The following is a 22,964-nucleotide window of genomic DNA, read 5'->3' on the forward strand; positions in this document are numbered from 1 at the left end:
ATAATAATATAAGATTATGTATATTTGTATGAAGAGATTGCTATTAAAAGCATGTGACAAATGACAAGAAGAAAATGTAAAGAATGCATTTGGGCTGGTCTGTTAATTGAAATGTCATCTTACATTTTGTCATCTCATGCAGAACATTCTGAGACAGGAAATTCCGCATTTTTGTCACAGCATGTTCATTTGTCTGTATGAACAAAACATAAACCGGTTGTTAAGATTCTTTGATGGGAGGAATGTTTCTTGTTGTAATGCTGTCTTTTGCTGATTGTGTTGTAGAAAACGTGTATAGATTTGTTAGTTATTAGTTAGTTACAAGTTTACGGAATAATCCACCACAAGTTTTAACTGAATGAGAAAGAAAGTATTGAATGTAATATTATTGTTGTATGTTTTAAAAAGTTGTTTATTATTTGCCTTTATAAATTATTTAAAAATGCGTGTTTAAAAAAAAAAACAATTTTGCAATGATTTTTAATTTGAATGATTTCACTCTTGGTCCCACAACCCTACAGGCCGGCCTGATGCTCTCAGTTACCAACGAACAATTCAGTTCATGTTATGTAAGGGATAATGTATAGAGGCGGTTGTTATAGCGAATACAACCCCGACAGGGCGACAGGCTGATTAGTCTTGAATCAGCCTGAAGGGGTTGTATTCGCTATAACAACTGCCTCGCTCTACATTATCCCGCTTATTACATGGATACCAACCAAATAAATCAATAGTTTGACACAAAATATTGATTTAAAAAAGGAGTTTATTGATATAAAAACGATTGTATTGCTTCCGCCAGAGAATGTCTAATAAGGGGAGAACTGCCACTCTCAGTAAACTTCCGGCTTCTGAAATGGTTGCAGTTTCACTCTGGTTCCATGCTTTACGGCAATCCTTCAGTCACTGTGGTGCTTTCGCGCTCTGCACTTTCTTTTCTCTCGAGGGATCGACAACACAGCTGACACAGGTAAATACAACTGCTAGAAGAGTTTTTGCTAGAAGACATTCTGGTCCCACTTCAGATGCCACGATGCCATCAAGCGGTATCTCTGGTCGTAATCAGTCCTTCACTGACCAATCAGCGTTCATTAGCAGAATGCTATAGCGTGTCATGGGCAACAACAACTGAACCTGTAAGAAATCGAAAGGACATAAGTACTCGTTCCTTCAACTTTCGACCTATAACCCATGTTGAACTTGCAAAACCTACAATCAAATCTGAGATTTCTCAACAGCAATCGGGTGAAAGAGACAAATTTAGCCGTCTAGCTCCATAGACTCCCATTCATTTTGCATTCATGGCCGATCGCCCCCAGTGGAACTCTGGTGGAACTACAACCAAAATTCGGTACAATAGGACTTAAGGCCCTTTCACACCGGACGCGTACACGAAAAAGCGAAACGAAAAAGCGAATAGTTCGCGTGCGAAATAGGGACAATTTGAGGAGCTCGTTCAGACAGTGGCACCGCATCTGACGAGACAAACCACTAACTTCAGGGAACCAATCGGTCCGGAGCAGCGTCTGGCAGTATGCTGAGGTGAGGGCTACGTTTACATGCAATCAAATAAACAATCCACTGTGTGTGATTGGCTGAAGCCTTTTCTGTCGCCGCAAAAGAAAAAAAAAATCGACATTGAAGCGAAAAAAAAAAAGTCGTTTTTTCGCCGCAGCACATTCGCGTTCGGTGTGTAAGCACTCATTACACAACAGCTGATCAAAAAATAAAACCATCGCGCGAATTATTCGTGAGTCAAAATCGCGTCCAGTGTGAAAGGGCCTTTAATAGGGAGTGGCCAGGCTCTCCGTAGACGGGCTCTGCTTCCGCTAAAGAACACCGTGTCCATGGCAACGCTCTGTTTTTCATGGCAACCGTGTGTTAGCGGTTTCTTATCAAGAAATAACAGACCGCATTCTACATTAGAATTCAACCAAACCATGTAATAAATTATAATAAGTATTACATTTAATATCGGTTTTGTATGTTTCTAAAGTGATTTATTTATTTTTTATAAATTAAGTTCAAATGTATGTTTTTTTGTTATGACAATTTTTACACTGATTTTATTGATGATGTCCCACTCAAGTATGATGCTAAGAACAATTCAGTAAAATGCGTAATGAACTACCACTACTCTCTTAAAGAGAATCATTTCAAACATGTTTGCAATACAGAATACATATAATAGTTGAAAACTGGGGTCATAAAAAACAAATACGGTAATAAAATAGGAAAAATACTATAATACATCTACAATTTAGCATCAACTATTCATTGTTAAAGTATCTACACACATGATATAAGGGAGACAAAAAAGCATGTTTTTTTTTTGTTTTTTTTTTAAATACCTGCATTCTTGTAGAAAAACTTGTACATTGTTCATCCTTCAAAAATGCTGTAAAGACTAGAGAAGCTGCAGAATTTTCCTATACCCTTACAAGTGCTTCTGTTCTCCTTTCAAAGACTGACACACCCCGGCTTAAACCAAACAAACAATTTGTAAAAGAACCGAGTCATCAGAAGCAAGTTGTCAAGATGTGGGGGGAAAAAAAAGAGAAAAAGAGAAAGAGTGGGAAACAGAGAAAAATAAAAAAATAAAAAAATTCTACCAAAACAAGAAACAAACTCCTGCTCTAGTCTGCGTCCATGCGTAAATCTTATGATTCTCTGAAAGTGCGCTGCATCACTGACTCATTTTCCGTACTCTGCATACAGATGATGTCATTGGTATATTTGGGAGGACAAACAGAGACCGTAAGTGTGTTTGACATAATGGGGTCTGACAGAGTTGGTCACAAACCAGTCTGCCCTCATCTTCATCTATATAGTGACAACCACAATCTGCCGAAACACAAGCGAAAAGAAGGAAGACTGTGTCTGTATTCACCCATTGGTCACTATACAGTGACGCTCCACAAACTATATTGGTCTTGACAAAGTTATTGAAGATGATTGAGCAAGACATGGCCACAACTTCACGAACACTAAATCCGTACTAGTCTTAAAAGCAAACTGAAAAAAAGGATGTCAAAAGACTCCATGCTTGCATTCAATCCAATATCTTCACTTCCACTGGCTTTTTCTTGGAAGTGAGATTCTGTGGTCTTGGACGTTAGTAGCATTTAAATCGGAATCCTTTGAAATGAAAAGAAGGTCTGGCAATCAACCAACAAGAAAAATCGGGCATATAAAGTATAGAAAGCCTGTCTGACGTCTCATGATGCATTTGCTTTAAATTGGTTTAAACGATAGCTGGAGAAAATATGTATTACCAATGGACTCATTCTCATCAGGTGCTTTCACTGATCCTCTCATCACATCTCACTGTCACTGACTGTCAATCAACTATAAGAAAATGATTAAAAGTATAAAACGTTTTCCCAATTGTGTCTTTTTGTGTGTGCTGTAGATCTGGATATCCTCAGCGTCCATGGACATTTAAGAAGTAATGAATATGAGAGTGATCTGTGGCCCTGTTAGAGCTGGGTGGAACAATCACATGGAGACGTTTCAGTCCGAGAGAATCCGTTTGCTGTGAGATGTCCTGGAGGTAGATGACGCAACAGTGCAGGGAGAAGGGTAGAGCTAGTCACGCGTTTGCCAGTCCACTGTTTTCATCAGGCATGCTCCCCTGCAACAGGACAGTGTGTGTCACCACCACTGCCATAGCAGAACACTCACTCAGCACGAGCTAACACTCAAAACCATGAACAAACACAAATAAGAGCAGGCAATTACAAACACAGTTGGTCGCGCAATATTCTCATTTACACAGACGAACTCACAGGCTTTTACTCAAACAGCGGAATAAGTCTGATTTAGGGGTTTTCATTACATTTTACGTACTAAATAAATAAACTCATGTTTAACCGACATATTAGCAAATTAGACTTTCAAATGAGCGCCTGTTATGCTCTGCGCTTAGGAGGGGCTTCACGGTCTGACTGAGACACTGCCATGATGCAAACCCTTGCAAGTCGGAAAATCACCCTCCGTCTGCAACCTAAGATATCGTAATGAGAGTTATTGTGCAGAGATACGGCAGTCCAAAAAGTATCCTATATATATATATATATATATATATATATATATATATATATATATATATATATATATATATATATATATATATATATAACCAGTGAGAAAAGTCTTAAAACAAACATTGTGGAAGGCTGGAGGAATGATTGCACACATTTAACTATTTTATGTCATCACATATTAAATCCCACTGGCATGTTGTGGAATTCAGTGTAAATCGATATGTACCGGTAGATACACAAGATATTGTTCGACAGTTTGTCGTGTTTTTGAAAGAAATTTGAAAAAAAAAGTAATACTGTGAAATGTTATTACGATTTCAAATAATAATTAATTTAAAAATGCAAAATGTAATTTATTGTGATGTGATGGTAAATCTGAATTTTCAGCATCATTACTTCATTCTTCAGTGTCACATGATCCTTCGGAAATAATATGCTGATTTGGTGAAGAGAGTTGTGCTGCTCAATATTTTTGTGGAAATTGTGATAATTTTGTGATAAAAATGTATTAACTGTCACTTTCGATCAGTTTAATTCTGGCTGGATAATACAAATTAAAATAAAAAAATAAGACTATACTGTATGCAGCAACCTATATTATTAATGCATGAAGTATGTTTTTTAACATCACTTCTAAAATAACTTCAATAATTAAAAAAATATAAAAACTATATTATAATTAATAGTCATCTTTTATTAACAATAGTCTTGGAATCCTAGGTAAACATCACAAATATATTGATGGGACAGAGGTGTCCCTTTCATTTATTTGCTACCAGCTCACTCACATCAAAGCATAATTTCAAGTCGATTCGGACGTGAACAAAAGTGATGGTGTTCGAGCGGGTGAGTTGTTTACTTAGTCCGTCCTTTTCCATCAGTTCCTCTGATTCAAGCTGATCTGTGGACCTGCTGGAAGCATGAGAGGAGGGCAACCAGCCAATCATCGTAATAATGAGAATATGATAGGCTGTCATCACACCACTGTTGTGATTTAAACATGATTTGAGCTTACGTTTTACATATATTTATTTACTCTCATTTATTTTCTCCATCTACTTTTTAGAAGAGCTCCTGTCTCCCTTGCCATACTTTAACTTTGTGTATGTACAGTACACTCTAAAAAATGCTAGATTGTTTCAACTCATGTTCAAGTCAAATATGGACAAACCCTATACCGCGGTTAAACATTTTTTTTCATTATTTTTTAAACCCAACAGTTGGGTTTGTCCACAATTGACCCAAACATGGGTTGAAACAACCCAGCATTTTTTTATAGTGTGGAAGCTTGGCTGTTAATGAAAAACATTATGGTACTTGAGACTGATGCATTCATAAAATGGCATTGCTCTTGTTCAAAACAACGCTCAAATGGCTGTGAGAGGCGCTGTGTGTTTGTTAGAGGAGCAACTGAGCCTCTGATTGTGGTAGCATTGTGCATCTGGCCTCCACTTTACATCAGATGTGTGTGACATCTCCTCAAAGCCTTCAGGCTCTGAGATCCCCCACCTTAGTGCATCAGACCAAGCAGTGCCGTGATTTAAAAATCGCCATGTATCTGTGCAGAATTGGGCTATAGCCATTCACGTGAGCCAAAGGTCAGCGGGAATCGCTTCGATATCTGAGCAGGTCAGATAATTGCAAACAAATCCAAAAACACAATTTTATAGACTAGCGGATAAAATCCACTTAACATTTAAAAATGTATTTTCTACCCGGCATCCCTCAGCACGAAGCTAAAAAAAAACAGGAGCAACTCCCTCGCTCTCTTTCTATCCGTCATACACACTTATATAACTCTAATAAAAGACACAGCTTGCGATGAGGATTTGATTTAGTGTGTCTTTGGAGTATTCCGAGCCATGTTGCAGCCCGTGGCCCAAGAGGAGAGGGAAGGAGAGGGGAGGGGGTGAGGAATGGAGACTGGACACACTCATGTGGAAAGGAGGATCTGGCCTGGAGGTGCTCAGCCGACCCTCACAGCCCCATCTCGATGTGGTTATGTGTGTGTGGCCATGTCAAGGAGGGGGGTGTCTGTGGAAATGAGATTCGGAATGCAAAATATGTGGGAGAAGTTAACCATGCATAACCATGTATGAATGTGTGGCTGAGCAAAATGTCATATTTCTACGCCTAACTAGACATGCATGTCGCGTGAACATGGATGGGTTTGTGTGTTCATTTAAGCGCTCATGTGATTTAGACATAATTACGTGTGTGTGAGATGTTTACGTGTACGCCTCCCTTCCAGAATGCAGAGGATGGACACGGATCCGTCCCAGGGTGACAAACACATGCCGATGTAAAAGTGTTTCAACACACACACACCTTGCATGACAGCTCTTCGTTATGACAAATGGAAGCAGACGTGTACTGCCCCGCCGGCCCTCCTGTCACATCCCCCTGCAATGACACACAGGAAAGAGGGAGACAGCTCGGATTTATTCGAATAAAATAATATAAAAAGCAGCAAACAACAACACATACTTAGCATTCATAATCTAAAAGACGTCAGCAGAGAACGAACACACACTGCAGCACTTTAATCTACCTCATATTTCTGTAAAGAGTTGTATTCACTTGAGCCGCAGAGCTGTGAAAGTGCCCTGATGATCAGGTGATTGGGAATAAGGGACCGGCCAGTCAGTATATTTGGCTGGGTATCTCCTCTGCAGTGCACCTTTACTTTGACTTTGGAGCTTCTGTCTCTGTTGCATTGTTAAATATGGTTTGCTGCAATTTTTTGGGGTGACTACTTGATATATGCTGTCCTTTCCATGAGCATTTGTCCATGAATAATCAATCAGGTGCTTGGTTTGTAGCCAGTAAAGTGTCCCTACAGGTACTAGAGTGTCTGCAAAGAGGAAAAAAAATAAAACCGTTTCCTAAAAAATTGCCTCAAGTGATTCCATGAAGGCAATGGACTCTCGTGCTTACAAATCTCTGCTTGTTAATGTAGCCAGACTTGAGTTGAATCAGCGACCGGTGCCTGTTCTAGTGAAACTCTCCATCAAGTCATGTTTGATAATCCATGACCAATCTCATTTCGTTACAGATCTATTACTGTGCCTGAATTCATTCATGCAAGCACAGCGTTCGAAGATTAATGTAAATTGCAGTTATATAATTTACTTACATAATGACACAAAGTTAAGACGGACAGTATTTTATGACACCTTTAATGACTAAAAATAGGTAACACTTTACAATAAGGTCCTTTTAATTAATATTAGTTAATGCATTAACTAAAATGGTAACACTTTAGTTTAGGGTCCAATTCTCACTATTAACCAGTTTCTATTACTAAAAATAAGTGTTTTTAGTACTTATAAAGCACATATTAATGCCTCATTCTGCATGACCATATGTTATATCCCTAATACCTAAACTTAACAACCTTACTAACTATTAATAAGCAGTAATTAGGAGATTATTAATGCAAAAGTTGTAGTTAATAGTGAGAATTGGACCCTAATCTAAAGTGTGACCACTAAAAATACTAACTGAGCAATTCATTACAGTCTCTATTTATCAATATTTGTTAATGTTGGATTGGATAATAACATTACATCTATTCATTGTTAGCAAATGACAGTTTAGGTCCATTCAATTATTTTAACAGATCTCCCTTCATTCCACTTCCTTCCTTCCTTCATATTCAACATCTCATTTATTTTACAGCCTCAGTTTTTTTTTCCAGCAGGGACAGCGGCTCGTCAGCCTAAGATGCTGTAGCATTTGAAAACACAATACACATTTAATAGAACATAAAGTAGTATCAGGCTTAAACTTGTTCAATTATGATACACACTGCAGCATTCAAACCAGTGTTCTGCCTATCACACCGGATGAATACTAAAGGCTGAGCCAGAGGATAAAAGTGTGTCTAGAACAAGAGTTAAGAGTCATCAATGTTTCAGTAAGGCTGCGATGTGCTGTGTTTTACATCCTAGTGCAATGGATGCCTAAATCAGTGGCAGGGAGAAGCAGCTGCTGAGAGATACAGCTGAATGAAGAGGAAAAAGGGGCACTAGGGCCCAGCTAACCTTAAAACAACCACCTACTGCGAGGAACTCCACAGTGTCCGAGTGAATTAGAGCGGCCCTGTGGGATGGCATGGCTGATATGAGTGAATGGCAGAGTGAAGAGCAGTAATGGATTATCTGACACTCATTTCATGACATCACGACAAACCCACCTGCTTGCTCAATGTGAGATCATGGTGTGACTTTCCACTGGACCTAGTAAGACCATGACAAGGAGTTCAGTGTTGATTTCACACAAACTCAATATTATACATCAAACAATTTACACACTGTACATTATCCCATTTAATACACAAAGGCTAAAGGTATGCTAAGCTAGCATGCTGAGCACTTAAAGCACAGAAAATATTGCTTGTTTATTGTTTATTTACCATTATATCACATCATATAATGTAAGATGACAAATCATATGCAGAGTGTGTAAGTTTCATAATCAGGCACTCAATATAGCAAAGAGATACCAGTTAACAAAAACCTGTTCTAAGAACGTATTGCTAATGTTACCATTTGCTATAAAAGCAATTGTTTAGGAAACATTCCATTTTCTCAATCTGCAAACATTTTGAGAACATAACATTTGAATGTTCTCTGAACACTCTGAAACAAGTTGTAACATTTAAAAACGTGAGACGAATGTCCAACTAAAACGTTTCAGAAAAAAAGTGTATAAACAATGTACTGTAGAAATTAACAAGAGTTATTGTTTTTGGGCTAATGTTTTGAGAACATTTTTAAAGACCAGATAACAAAGTATAAATATTCTATTGATCTTATTGGAAGAATGTTTGTTCAAAACTTTGACAGAACCTTTTCCAGAATGTTTTGAGAATATTGTTAACTGTGGTTGACCCGTTTGTGCAGGGAGACTCAATTGTTGACGTCTGATATACAGCGTTGTCGTGTCCGACAGTGAATATTGAGAAATATCTGATCACTGGATGTCGGGGTCAACCAAACAAAATCAAGTATTCCAGAGAGTTGCGTAATGAGCTTCCAATAGTTGTACATGTCTCTGCATTACTCACGAAAACCTCTAATATGCATAGCGTAGTATCTAGTAAAATGATATGGATAACCTAACGTGAATTGGGAAAGCGTTACATCCCAGAAGCTTTCCTCATCAACACAGGGGCTTAAAAATGAGCCTTGCCACGGTGCATCTGTGTGAGATGTTTGACAGCGAGAGATAAAGCTTGCATAATCAGGATGTGGCTAAGCTGAAGCCGTTCCCCGATGAGGCGGTGATCACCTTCAGTCGTTGAGAGAGGAAAGCCAGGGGGAGATGAAAACGGGCAACTCAGTGTGATTAGGTATGTGCTTTCTGTACAAACAATCAAGATGGCAGATGTGCCACTGTGAATTACCTTGTAATGTTAGCAAACGCTAATCCCTCAGCACATTCGTGCCCTTTGCTCCCTTTATCAAATAATGTCTGCTGATATGAGCAGAGCGTGTTGTCAGAGATACCACAGACAAGGCCATGGGGAGAGGAACTGTGCTATTAGCAGCCTCTTGAGTGGATAGAAATCATACTAACTTTTTATTGTTATAGGGGTGATGTTAAAAATCAACTGGAACTAACTTTCCGTTTACAGGCTGTATTTATTCTAAAGTAAACACACTTGGCTCCATTGAGCAAACAATCATAGTCTAATGTGTTATATTGGTGTGGTTATGCATTGACCTTGTTGGTGGAGACTTTCCTTTAAACTAATGTCAGCTCCGAATTGTTTTAAGCATGTCACCATCCACTAGATAGGTATTTGTCTAACTGCTTACGCAGCATATTTGACTAGTCGGTGAGTAAATGGTTATTTAAAACGAATATTTAATAGCCAAACAGATTGGCCTCTTAATTTATTGGTACATGGCATAGATTGAAAATCATAATATGATAAATACATTTTTTTAGAAAGTTTAATTGTCTTTAATGTGTAGGCCGTATCCGGATCTGATGAAGGACCTGCGCCTGGACACGACGACAACACAGTGCTGAAGAGTCAACTGTCTACCCTGTGAAAGCCTCCCTCCCTTCCCTTTACCTCTGTACAGACAATGTACAGACAAAACATTGTCGGGATAATTCCGGTTCACGTGGCTATGCGGAAGCGATAAAAAAAATAATCTGTATTATAATTTTTTCAAGGCTTGTACCTTGGAACTTATTTCATGGTTTGCGTTCTCGAGTCACCAGGCACTTTTTGGTGCAAATGAGCGGCCGTAACGCATTAAGGGTTTTCTGTTAGAACGGTTTCATGTTAGCGGTTAAGTTAATAACTATGATCGTTGCGACGGGAAGTGAATCAATCAAATATAACTTGAGCTGGACAATAACTTTGATCAAGAGCTGCTGTAAATCCAAAACAATCGCTGTTTTTTCCTATTATTACTGTAAAGCTGCTTTGATACAATCTATTGTTAAAAGCGCCATATAAATGAAGGTGCCTTTGTTTTTCTACTTTAGAGTAAGGTGATGATATATGGCTAATTCTTTTCATATGGGTTATTGAAATAATGCTGAAATAAAATAACATGTAAATTAAAAAAACTGAAAGGAAAATTAGAACTGAAGTAAAATAAGTACTACAATTACTAAAACTGAAATAAACGTGTATTAAAGCTCAAAAAAAAAAAAACGAATTGAAATGACAAAAGCCCATCATAACATGACTAAAACTAAAATGAAAACTGAAAATATAAAAGCTAATTCACAATATTAATAAATACAAAAATAGTATATACACAATCCTAAAATAACATTGATTATAATATTACATTTGCATAGTGTTAGTGGGTTAAAGGTGGGGAGGAAGGTAAAAGGTGGAACTATATTTGGCGTGTGAGATTTTCTACTGTGTGCCACAGCTGACTGAACTTGTAGCCGACAGACTGAGGTGGGTTTATTTTTAACAGCTTAAGTTTCTTGACAAACTCAGTCTACAGTACGTTGTCTCTTCCAGGGCCAGATGGACAGCTCCACTGATACCCTTTGCTTATTCATTTCATGCCAGAAAGAATCAACATTCTGAATGCCAAAAAGATTTTCCTTTTCTTTTAGCAATATTCTCTTTTCTATGGTTCGGGTCCAGCGTCACTCCCTCCAGTTTGTCCTTTATCTAGAATCTGCACTATAGAGATTTGTGGCTCAGCTGCTCAGTTGGTACTGTGCTCTGAATGACTTTTATGTGCTAATGACTCTGTTTAATGAAACCTTGTAAAATTCTGCACATGGTGAAGAAAGCATAATTTAAAGGCTTGGAGATTTCTAGCTCACTAAATTGCAGCACTGACGGCTCTGCTTGGGCCTTTCTCCATACTTTCTTAATGATTCAAGCTTTCCAGTGTACGTGGCAAATAGGGATGGACATTTTTGTCAATTTTTCATTTCGTTTCTGACACGGAGATAATAAAAACAAAAGACTTTAATGAAAACATGTATACGAAAATGAATGTTGACGAAATAAAAATGTCATAAAATATGTCTATCATATATTGGCCTAATGAAATAATGACTAGAAAAATAACACTGCTAGATCATCAATAATAACCAAACACATAGGCTACTATATGAGATTAATCAGATAGCCTATATAGCCAATATAAAAGTAATATTACAACTTACATCTGCAGAAAAGGACGCTAATGCGCACGTGAACTTGATGTTTGTCTGAATGTGTAACTCGTACGTTGTGGTGGTACGGGAGATGTGGCTCTTTCTCCTAAACAATGCTGAAACACGGGCGACTAAAACAATTTACAGCGTTCTATTAAAAAGTTGTTCTCATTCATTATAATGTTAAGTGTGGCAGATTGGCACATCTTGCACTTCATGGTCAAAGTGTTGCAGCATCACTGCACACTTTCAAATCATAGTTTCACTTTATTTCGCAGGTCAAGACGGCACGCTGTCCATGCTAACCAATCAGACCTCTGGTACCACCCTAAATGCTGCAGTAACCAATCAGAAAAAAATAAATATATTTTTAGTCACGACGATCATCGATTTCATGACTGATCGTTGCTGTCACATCGCAGTACTAGATTAATTTTACGCATCCTTAATGGCAAGATGGTTCAGTTTTATGTGACATTTAAAAATCATTTATGGAAATATCTGTCGCAGACCTGGTCGGAGTGTATTTTGTATTATAATCTCACTCAAATGAGTACGAACACTAAATAATTGAGCAGCCTACACCAAGTAGGCCTAACTACAGTAATTTTTAATATGTAAATTAAAAATGGGTAAAAAAATTAAGGTAAAGCTATTAGCTTTTCCAGTTCACAGTATCACCATAGCAACTCTCTTGGAGACTAAATACTTTATAAAATGGCAATGTCATAGGCCTAGATCTTGCAGATTGATTGCAGAAGCCTACCAGATATTGGAAATAGTAAAATAAATACGGTACCAGAGACAACAAAAAGACAGGCCATAAATCTGGATCATATTTACATGACTCTTGAAGTTAGTGTGGCATACAGATATGTAAAGACATTCTGAGTTTTTAAATTTATGCAAATTGTTATTAGGCCTAACGTTAATACAAGTGGGCGCTTAATTTATTATCCTACCTATAGCATGTGGTTTCTCTGCTAGTAGTGGCTAAGCAGGTCCATATGCAGTGTACACTTACATATGAAGGTTACAGGAGGACATTTGGAAAGATCAGAGGCTCTCAGCGGCTGGGGAAAATCTCCCGTTTAATGTAAAGCTGAAGTAGCACGGAAAATGAGAAAGCGTTACTCTGTAAACAAGCTGAACAGCACTGCCACCTGGAGGCGCCTACAAGCCACAACCATCTGCTGGACTGGTGAGAACTGGAGGCCTCCTTCCTGTCAGAATCACTAATTACATGTTGAATTGCCTGTCACAAGCCGTATATTTAGTACTGACGGTGATATTAGTCTTAGTAATGAGTCTTTTTCTCAGCATGGATGGTTTTAGTCTATCACCAGGAACATTAAGGTAATAACAAATCCTGGCAGGCTACTTCTTCTCACCCCTGCCTAATCAAAGCTATCCATTCAACACATGCAGTGAGGTCTGCAAAGAAAACTATAGATCTCCTCAAACACCAAGTCGGGTAAGATCAGAATCTTCAATCATCGACGTTTAGTGTGCAAAGATCTGTACTAAAAGTACGTAGGATGGCAGTTTATCAAGCGTAACCAACGTGACTGTAATTTTGCAGAAAGCATTCACGCTTAAGCGTTTTGTACAATTACGGGCACCTTAGGAAAGATTCCCACTGAGATGTTTTAGCAACTCGATGAGCTCCAGGGGGTCTACTACTCTACTTCAAATGTTCTTATTCCGCCCCTCCAGTTAAGCATCGGGAGTCTGATAAGACGAAAATTAGAAGCAGAAAAAAGAAGAATTGATTATTCCTTTTATTAAGAATCCCTCCCAATCCCTTCTGGCAGTGTCTGGTGGTTTCCACAATCCCCGACCCGGCTGCTTGATTGGCGGAGCCGTTTTCCACAGCACCGGCTGTGATGTTTGTTTTTCTTTTAGGGAACATACAATTCCCATGGGCTTAACAGACGTTTGTTTTGTAGACACTCTTCTCTTTTTAAAAACGTAGTAATGCTCCATTAATTGAATAACTATCTTGTCAGGTATTTAAATGGAATGACAGGTTAAAGGATAATGAATGCATTAACCACATGAAACATTTTAATATTGGAGGATGGCTGCTATTTTTGAATGAAAAGCATTGAAGCGCTAATGTTCATTGTTATGACACGAAGGTGAAGTTTTAGGAGCTGCAGTCAGTATTTTAAAGAGCCAATTTAGGATGACAACCACAATACTGCAAGATTAAAACTTTAAATCTATCAATGAGACTACTGCTATTTAAATGAGCAGTGTCAGGACCTTGGGTTTCAGCTCGGAATAAAAAGAGCATGACACAACACGTGTAACTCATCAACTAAAAGAGGACTAACTATCAAGAGAGAAACTTAATAACAAAGGACAAGCACTCCCATCTTTAAAGCGAATCAGTTTATATAGTTTGGTTTACAAAAATGTCTGTATACAGTATGTCATTTTCTCCCAGTACAAACTAAACGCATGACTCATTCAGTGAGAACATACAACTAGATGTATTTACAGCGCAAGCAATCATACCAACAAAATAAACATGAAAACGTAACCACATGTACTACTCACTACTGGTAGCCACTACGGTTGAAGAGGTAGCTTCCACAGTTAGACAATGCATCCCATTTTTGATTAGATGTGTCCTACAAAAATAATTTACAACATACTGACATCTCTGAACCTCTCTCTCTCTCACACACACGCACACACACACACACACACTTTGGAATTCTGTCAGTTCTAGTAGCTACGACCTGCAAGGTTTGTCAGTTGATGCCAGAGCTTATATGACTGGCAAAATGGCATCCACTTTGCAAACATATTAGAAGACCAAAGGAAGGTGTTGACATTCGGTATCTAAGGCAAACAAACACGCATTTCCTTTCACTTGAATTCCTGAACATACATGGACAAAGGTATACAAGTAGAATCATGATGATGAAATGTTCTATATTCCTGAACACAAAGACATACTTTGGTCCCCTTGTCCATCCCACATGACATAGCTTAATGGCAACATCAATATGTAATACATCTGATCACACGAATGCTACTGTATGGATGTTAAGTGTAGAGGAAAAAAAGGGTTTTCATAAGGACAGGCTAGGAATATTAAAGACCTTGGTACAAAGCATGTAACATCAGCTCTTGTGTAGGGATGCACAATATTCAAGATCAAGATATTTTAATTTATAAGATTTTTGATTTATAAGATACAAATTTTATTTTATTGGGATTTCACAATATAGAAAATGTAATTTTGCATGCTCATTTTTCAAATTTTTACATTTAGATTATGTTTGCAGTCATCAAATTCTCAATTAAAGTTAATTTTTAAAAACTAATAATTTAATAACACTGTTAAATGTAATCTTCAGAAAATCTTAAACTTTTCATGTTATATTATGTCGTGATGCCTACATTCAGTAGTTGTAGAATGTACAAAAATGATGAGTTTTATTTTTAATTTATATTTAGACATAATAGTATAAATATGAATATATATTTATAGTTAATCAACCATAACATGAAACCCATTTTTTTCACTACCAGTGTACAAAATACATATAAAAATGATCTAGTGACTTAATAGCAGAATAAAAAAAAATTGGTTTGCCATTCTTTCATCAAAGCATTTCCATGTCTTAAAATAAATTATTAGAAACTTACTAGTGATTAAGGAAGCGCACTGGTCAAGACATCCAAAGGTCATTGTATAACATAAATTAAATATGATTTATTTTCATAAACAGTTAATAGAGTACTGGCATGACTGGATCACTCTTTTAGCTGAAGGAGAGGACTGTGGTTTTAGGATCACTTTCAGAAAAGAAAAAAAACGGGCAAGGAATGAATGCTTTTCAACAAAACGGCCAACTTGAACTTACTCAGAAATGAGAGGGCATGAACACAAGACAGCATGAACATTACATTCTCATCGGCAAACTGGAACTCCAGTATAAGGAGGAACTTTGCTACATAGACAGTCAGGCTTTATGATGACAATAAGAAAAAAGACAATCAACAATGGCACATATATCCCTGCTTTAAATCGAAAGGACAAACGTTTGAAAGAATAAAAGGGAAAATATATTTTTCTCTTCTAAAAATGCCCCAAGAAAATAAACAGACAAGTTCTACTCTTGCAAACTGAAAGGCAGGCACTGGGAGATAAGATTACTGTGTCCATCCTACTGTCAATCACCCCATGGGTGCCAATGCAACTGAATTTGGCTGAGGGGGACAGGAAACAGAAAACAAGACATGTTGTTTGCTGACAACATTTGGCTCAGAGAGTCTTTCTGTATTGTCAGATTCCCTTTTTATGGATTTGGTCTATATTCACTCAAACACACACACACACACACACGCACACAAGTGTGAAAAGTGCTTCCGGTCTGTTTGTCTCAATGGCTCTGCAGCCATGTGTCCAGCCCCTCCCTGTTCTCTGTCCTTACGGAGCAGGGACACTCCACACCCTGGAGGACTCTGTGAAGAAGTGAGTGTGTGAGTGCTCGGGGCTGTGAGCTCAGTCTGTCATGCGGGGGACGTTATAAGAGTAGTGTACTAAAGGGAGGCCGCGGCTCTGACAGAAACAAGCTCGGCCGCAAGCCTGAACCTGCTCCGAACTGTCTGACACAAACGAATCGCCCTCGTCTCCATATTCTGACTGGGCGGAAAACGTCCCGGTGTCGGGCCAGTACCCCTCTGAGCTCAGGCACTGAGATGCGTTCGCCATCAGGGCAGGGCAGCTGTGGGACTTCACTAAATGTCTGCAGGCTGAGGAAGAGGAGGAAGCAGAAGAGGAAGATGTCCTGATGTGGACGGCGGCGTCACAGTGTTCGCACATTCCCCGAGCGTTGCTGTGCAACTTTGTGTACATTCCGCAATCGCTAGACAAGCCTTCGCCGTCGTCAGATAGCGCCGAGCCTCCCGCTACCGCCCCTTTAGTGACCGCTTTACCAACCAGCCCGCCGCAACCTCCGGCCCTCCCCCGTCCTCTAAGCCGAAGCCAGTCATATCTGAAGGAGGGACTGAAGCAGACGTACAGCACAGGGTTCAAGCAGGCAGAGAGGGGAAAGAATATGAGCGTCACGGATTTGGCCATCTCCGGTCCGCCCACTGCATTACTGGTCCCGGCCAGCAGGGGAGCGAACGAGAAAGCCGCCACAGGACAGAAGAAGATGCAGTTGGTGAAGATGAGCCAGGCAATATGCCTCACAGACCCGGCCTGCTCGGGGTCAGCCAACTGGGCACGACCCAGTCTGCAGTATAACCGCATATAGACAACCGCGCTCAGCAGGTACGCTAGTGTGTTCAATAGCACCAGGGCCACTGTGAACCCCAGACCTGGTCCGGGACCTCCAGAGAAGGGCAGGCAGAGAGGAGAGCCCATGGCTGATTCATGATACAGACAGAGGCAGGCCGCCACGATAGATACCAATCCCAACAGGAGTGCAGCGATACCAAACCTTCTTCGTCGTTCCCTCCTTTCGCTACTGGACCTCAGAGCTCCCGCCTTCCCCATCAGAGCCCTCACAGCAAAGCAACGCTCCACCGCAGCTAACGCCAGCAGCAGGACAGCCCACTCGGAGGAAAACACAGCGAGGAAGCCCACCACCTGACATCCGGCACCTGTTTCCCACCACACGCCATACTCTGCAAACGAGCCCCAGGTGACAGCGTCCAGGAGTGTCAGTGCTGCCACGTAGACCCCTGTCAGCAGGTTAGCGGAGGCCAGGAGAGCCACCAGGAGTCGGGATGGAGAGAGAGGAGAGGTGCGTGGGGAGAAGGTGGCTGCGAGCACCAGGCAGTTGAAGAGGAGCGCCACCAGGCAGATGAACCACACGGTCAATCGGATCATCCAGCTTCCCAACAAGTGTTCACAAGGTTTAAATGCCCCTGAAAGATGGAATGCAGAGGCTAATTCAATATTTTATGTTTAAAAAAAAAAGTTCTAGCATTTATTTGATCAAAAATATAATATTGTGAAATATTATTACCATCTACAATAACTTTTTTTCTTTCTTAATTTAATTTATCCCTGTATTAAATGAGTAATTTAATTGTAATTTATCCCTGTGATGGCAAAGCTGAATTTTCAGCATCATTACTCCAGTCTTCACGGTCACATGATTCTTCAGAAATCATTCAAATATGCTGATTTGGAGCTCCTTACTGACCCCAAACTTTTGAACGTTAGTGTACAGTACATAATAGGGATGCACAGAAATATTTTTTTTTATTAAAAATAAAACAAAACCGCCAATATGATACAGATGTTTTTGTGCATCCCATAGTAAATATGTGTTATGGTGATACTAATTCTGTGAGTATCTTGTAACATTTGTTTACCAAGAGTTCTCTGGCTGTAGCAAAAGGAGAGAAAAAGAGACTTCTTTGTATTTACCCGGTGAGGGTGAGCAGTGCATGACTAGAGGAATCCTTTCCATCTCCTCCTCACCACCTAACAAATACATTTATAAGCATGTCAACTATGAGAAACATAATACTACTCATACACACAGCCAGACCACCTCATTCAATCACATGTGGCCACATACACCAGAAGCTGCTGAGCTTCACAGCATTATACTATATGCCAAAAAGTCATACCAAATGCATTTCTCCGCTCGTCATCCTCAGCTGGGTTAACTGCACTGTCACAAGTCACAAAAGCACAACACTGGTAGGCATAGGGAACCGTAATGGACCTTTGGGGACAAAGACAGAGATGGAGTGAGTGAGAGAGAGAGAGAGTGAGAGTGAGAGTGAGAGTGAGAGAGAGAGAGAGAGAGAGAGAGAGAGAGAGAGAGAGAGAGAGAGAGAGAGAGAGAGAGAGAGAGAGAGAGAGAGAGAGAGAGAGACTGTTTAGGAAGACAAGAGTTACTTAATTATCTTAATAGATCAAAGAAAGGCTCAAGGTCTCTGATTTCTTGAGTACACTGAGTGTGATTACAGAGAACGGGTGAAGGTAAGGACGTCACATCATTATTCATATAAACTGAACTGGGACACAGGAGCAACCTTAATGACCTGTAATCAGTCACGGGCTCATGAGTAAGGCTGTGAAGAGCTCTACCTGAGTTTAGGCAGACTTTTAGACATTAGACCGTTCCTCAATTCCACATTTCCAGTCAGTTTAAGCTGGTTCAGTGCACTGTTTAAGCTGGTTCAGTGCACTCAGTCCTGCGGTAGGAACACTGGCTAGGGAGTTCAGACTGAGATCCCTAATGGTAAGATGGAAAAACGGCAATTATATTCATGTACACACGAAACACACACGTTACACGTACACACACATTAAACACACACAAGAAAGTCCCGTATGGCTTTGTTGTTTAATCAGAGGCAGAAACTGCATCAAAGTACTTTTAATATCTAATTAAAGAGCAATGTATGATAAATTAAATCAAGACAATTATATTTTCAATTTCCCAGCAGTTTTTCCACTGAAATACAATGAATGTGAATAATTATGAGAGCATACACTTTGACTAAACACTCACAGGTTGGTGAGAGCGCTGAGAGAAAGGAAAGCATCTCTGTGGATGAACTTGATCCGGTTTCTGCTCAGGTCTCTGTAGAGCAGTGAGAAAACAAACAGATACACAAGCTAAACATATACATATGGCTCTGGGTAAAGATTCAGATTTCAGGAATCTGGCCTTGTGCGAGTTCACTGTGAGGAGATGTGATTAGTGAACTGCTATTCACTTGATTGAAATAAAGTCATAAGCTGGTCATTTTACACTCGTGTTGCTAGGTGTGCCTTAAAGCTCTCTTAACCATGGTAAAAATTATTGTAATGTATGGTCTCTCGTAACTTATTGCTTTTGTAAAACTACTATAAAATATACACTACAGCTTGTCGATCGCATCCCTTTTTTACAGACATTGAGCTGGAAAGTTTGTACCGGTAGTTTGGTCAGATAGGTCAATAGCAAATAAAGTAATATAGCTGCGAGCGTTTTAAAGCCTTTAAGCACATGCGTAAAAAGATGTTGTGTTTTATTTAGTAAGCATGTAACCACTTAAATCATAGAAGGAAAAGGCTATTTACAGCCTATATAGGCAATTTACCATAGGAAATATATGGTTTTTAACAGTTATAGCTCTATTTATGGCCCGATCTCTGTAAAAGACAAGTGTGCATGCTTCTTTAGAATCATTTTATAAATGGCACATATGCTCACCTAAGTTCTACATATAGCAAACAATTTTTCAGTTAGGAATAGGAATATACGCATAAGAAATAAATTGCATTTTTCAACAGTTAAAGTGCCAATATAATCATGTGACGCATGTGCACACCCAATTTTGTGAAGTTCTACTACGCAAATCAGGCAGAAAGAGGGCCATTTTCAGCCATTTCATGGGATTTGCCATATTCTGTAAATGCAGCATTTTTACACCTTTTTAACACTTATAGCCCCACCATGGGCCGATCTACATAAGTTTGCATGCTTCTTTAGAATCAAGTGCCACATGTGTTCACCTAATGATGCGAAGTTGTGAGCTTTCATCTATGATAGACTTAGGTTGCCTACTTTGTAAATGAGCCAGCTATAGCTACCCAAAGGCCAATATATATATATATATATATATATATATATATAATTATTGACCTAGAGAGTCCAGAGAATTGCGATACAGTGGTTTTATTAAGGTTGAGCCAAAAACCTAGGACTAATTAGAGAAAGTTGATTTCTAAAATAATCTCCCATATTTAACAAACGATGCGATTGACAGCAACGGTCCTAGAGGCAAAGTTGGTCAGGATGAGGAGTTCTACCACACGGTAGACGTTCTAACGTTCGGAAAAGTAGGTTTAAAAAAAAATGGTGGCCAGGGTGACGATTGAATTAGAGTCATGCATTTTGTCCACCTTGAGCCAAGGATTCCAACGATATAAGACACTACGCCTAACGGTTTAGGAGTTAAGAGCTGCTGTAGCGCCCCCCGTCAGGCCGATCGGGGCAAGCCTTGGTGACGTTGTAGATGGTGTTTCAAGTTTCAAGTCTCTACGACTTCAGTTTTGGTCTGACCCGTCACTTTTAGGAGAGAATGCTGATCCTTGGAAAATTTACCAATTACAATAGGGTTTCAGCACTATGCGCCTGAATCCCTAAAAACAAGGCACATATTACAAACATTAACTTTCGGTAAAGAGAGAACGCACTTCTGTTGCATGCTCTTGATTGCTGATCGTTCACTCAGCACACGTCATTTGGATTCAAACAAAATCGTATATGCAAGTAAAAACTTGAACCGTTACGTGATTTGTATAACGAGTGGTTCCTTACATTATTACAGGACAAGAAGTTTACTGTGCGCAAACATCTGAAGCGTGCCCAGACAGCCTTGAATAATGCATCAAATTCTCTTTCACGTCGGCATCAGCCAAGTTATGAAAAAGTGGCAACGGTGCATCCCAAATAATAATTATCGTCATCATCACAAACTATTCTTTAATTAATATAGTTTATTAGACCATTTACAGTAATTATTATTAATAAGACTATTGGATACTTTATTCTGACTGGTTAATTTCATTATTTTGTGGCCAAATATTTTTATGTAATGAGTGCTTAATTGCATAATTGACAAACGGCAAAAAAATCCTATATAACGGTGCTAGTTTCAGGTCTCTCTGTTATCACTCCACAGTAGAGCCCTGCGCGGGACTGTTTTCTTCATCCCGCTCCCGCCCGCGCCCGCCGAATTTCTGACCATTACCGCCCGCTCCCGCAACATATGTGTTACACTCCCGCCCGCTCCCGCAATATGCATGTCCACTCCCGCCCGCACCCGCAAAACTCTGAGAATCTATTCCCGCACAATAATAGAGATGCACTGATTTTGTGTCTTCTCCCGTCCCGCAGGAAAAAACACGCATTTGTATTGCTTTTATTAAAGAGATTCATGCGGTTGTTTGTTTCGTTTCCCTGGCCTGCATGCATTCTGACGCACTGGTCAGGAAGACGAATAGTCGGGGACATCTAAAACGCTTAGGCTTCCGCGCGTTTCTTTAGACATTTGTCACAATGAACAAAGTCCAGTTCCTTTCCATCTTTATCAAAAACAATTGAGAAACTTCTCCAAATGTCAGACTTGCCTTGCGCTTAGGTTTTGTGCTGTAAATACCTAGTTTGAGGTTCTTTTCTACATCATTTATTGACATCTCCATCATGTCGCTAGGCAACTTCCCTATCCCGCTGTGTTTTTTTTAGCCGCCCGTTCCCGCCCGCAGCAAAGTTCAAACCGCCCGCTCCCGCGAGATTTGCGTTGGGTCCCGCGGGACCCGGCGGGACTCAATCCCAATGCAGCCCTCTACTCCACAGTCTCTTTCTTCTCACATAATGAAATCTTCCAACGAATTCAAATCAATATTTAATGTCCATTTATTTATTTATGTGGTAGGTAGCCATGTAATATGTGTAATAATGTAGGATCATCTAATACAAGAGTAATCACCCTCTCTGGGATTGTTTTGTGAGAATGACCGGCTGATTATACATTAACATTTGCAATTACACACATTTATGGCACAGTAATTGTTATTACTTACAGCACTCTAAGGCTAGTCATCCCCTGGAAAGTTCCTCTGTCTATCTGCTGGATTTGGTTGTGCTGTAGACTTCTGCAGGACACATAATAAAAAAAAGCCTATTCATAAACATAATTCAAATGTCAGTACTGAACATTGTCTAAACAGTACGATAGCACGTAGCACGATTACGGAACTTACATGTCCTGCAGTCTAACACAGCCCTGAAAGGACGGCAGGTCTCCAATGTCGTTATAGGAAAGATCTCTGTCAGAACATACACACAAATGTTGAGACACTGAGCTTGTGAGGAATGGAAATGTTTTGATGAAGTTTAGACAGGAACTAAAGGATGTGTGATGTGTTACAGCAGTCGGGCTGGGAGCAGGCCTGCCTCTGGCTCGCTCTCCTCCGGGAGGTCATTAGACATCTTCTTAAAACATCTTCCTGCAGCTGTGCCTCTGACAGGCCACTGCGTACGCGCCTGTGAGGTGGATGACGCTTGACTGATGCACACTTCGCTTGTGTGCGATTGAGTGTGTCTGTGTGTATTTGAAGCTGACACGGAAAGGGGTGTGTACGTTATGACCGACATGCTGAGCATATGTTAGTATCTTAAATGACAGCACCGGCTTGAAGGCTTTTCCATGACCGTGTGTGAGTGTTTTGAGTGACGGCTAACCTTTGCGTGTAAAGGGGCATGTGACTGATGA

The 22,964-nt window shown here is 39.7% G+C and overlaps 2 protein-coding genes and 1 long non-coding RNA gene across 8 annotated transcripts in view; 1 reads left to right on the forward strand and 2 right to left on the reverse strand.

Annotated features, from left to right (window-relative positions):
* The window catches only part of kcna4 (potassium voltage-gated channel, shaker-related subfamily, member 4), a gene marked incomplete at its 5' end in the record, with an annotated part of 116,274 nt that overhangs the window by 46,738 nt on the left and 46,572 nt on the right, over positions 1 to 22,964 (forward strand). The window contains one exon of one of the 4 annotated variants that reach the window (XM_079605053.1): positions 8,000 to 8,103. The exons of 2 other annotated variants lie outside the window; for them this stretch is intronic. Of the gene's footprint in view, positions 1 to 7,999; positions 8,104 to 22,964 lie in introns of those variants that run through there. One more of the 4 variants, XM_079605052.1, reaches the window with a different exon arrangement.
* Positions 1,142 to 12,851, reverse strand: LOC306994508. Of its 3 annotated transcripts, none has more exons than XR_013796690.1 (6): positions 12,730 to 12,851; positions 8,245 to 8,287; positions 8,093 to 8,150; positions 6,375 to 6,449; positions 4,835 to 4,955; positions 1,142 to 3,634 (listed from the first exon to the last, which is right to left on the reverse strand). It is a non-coding gene; the product is annotated as an uncharacterized lncRNA (long non-coding RNA). The 3 variants fall into 3 exon arrangements; XR_013796691.1 differs by having other exon boundaries at positions 4,835 to 4,958; XR_013796689.1 differs by lacking the exon at positions 4,835 to 4,955.
* The window catches only part of lgr4 (leucine-rich repeat containing G protein-coupled receptor 4), a 60,226-nt gene continuing 51,358 nt past the window's right edge, over positions 14,097 to 22,964 (reverse strand). The window contains 8 exon segments of the mRNA XM_079605048.1: positions 14,097 to 17,603; positions 18,112 to 18,168; positions 18,318 to 18,415; positions 18,784 to 18,863; positions 18,865 to 18,931; positions 19,211 to 19,282; positions 22,273 to 22,344; positions 22,453 to 22,518. Coding sequence (XP_079461174.1) covers positions 16,231 to 17,603; positions 18,112 to 18,168; positions 18,318 to 18,415; positions 18,784 to 18,863; positions 18,865 to 18,931; positions 19,211 to 19,282; positions 22,273 to 22,344; positions 22,453 to 22,518 — 1,885 coding nt within the window. The 3' untranslated portion in view covers positions 14,097 to 16,230.

Source organism: Phoxinus phoxinus (assembly GCF_949152265.1).
Source record: "Phoxinus phoxinus genome assembly, chromosome: 2".
Lineage (NCBI taxonomy): Eukaryota > Metazoa > Chordata > Actinopteri > Cypriniformes > Leuciscidae > Phoxinus > Phoxinus phoxinus.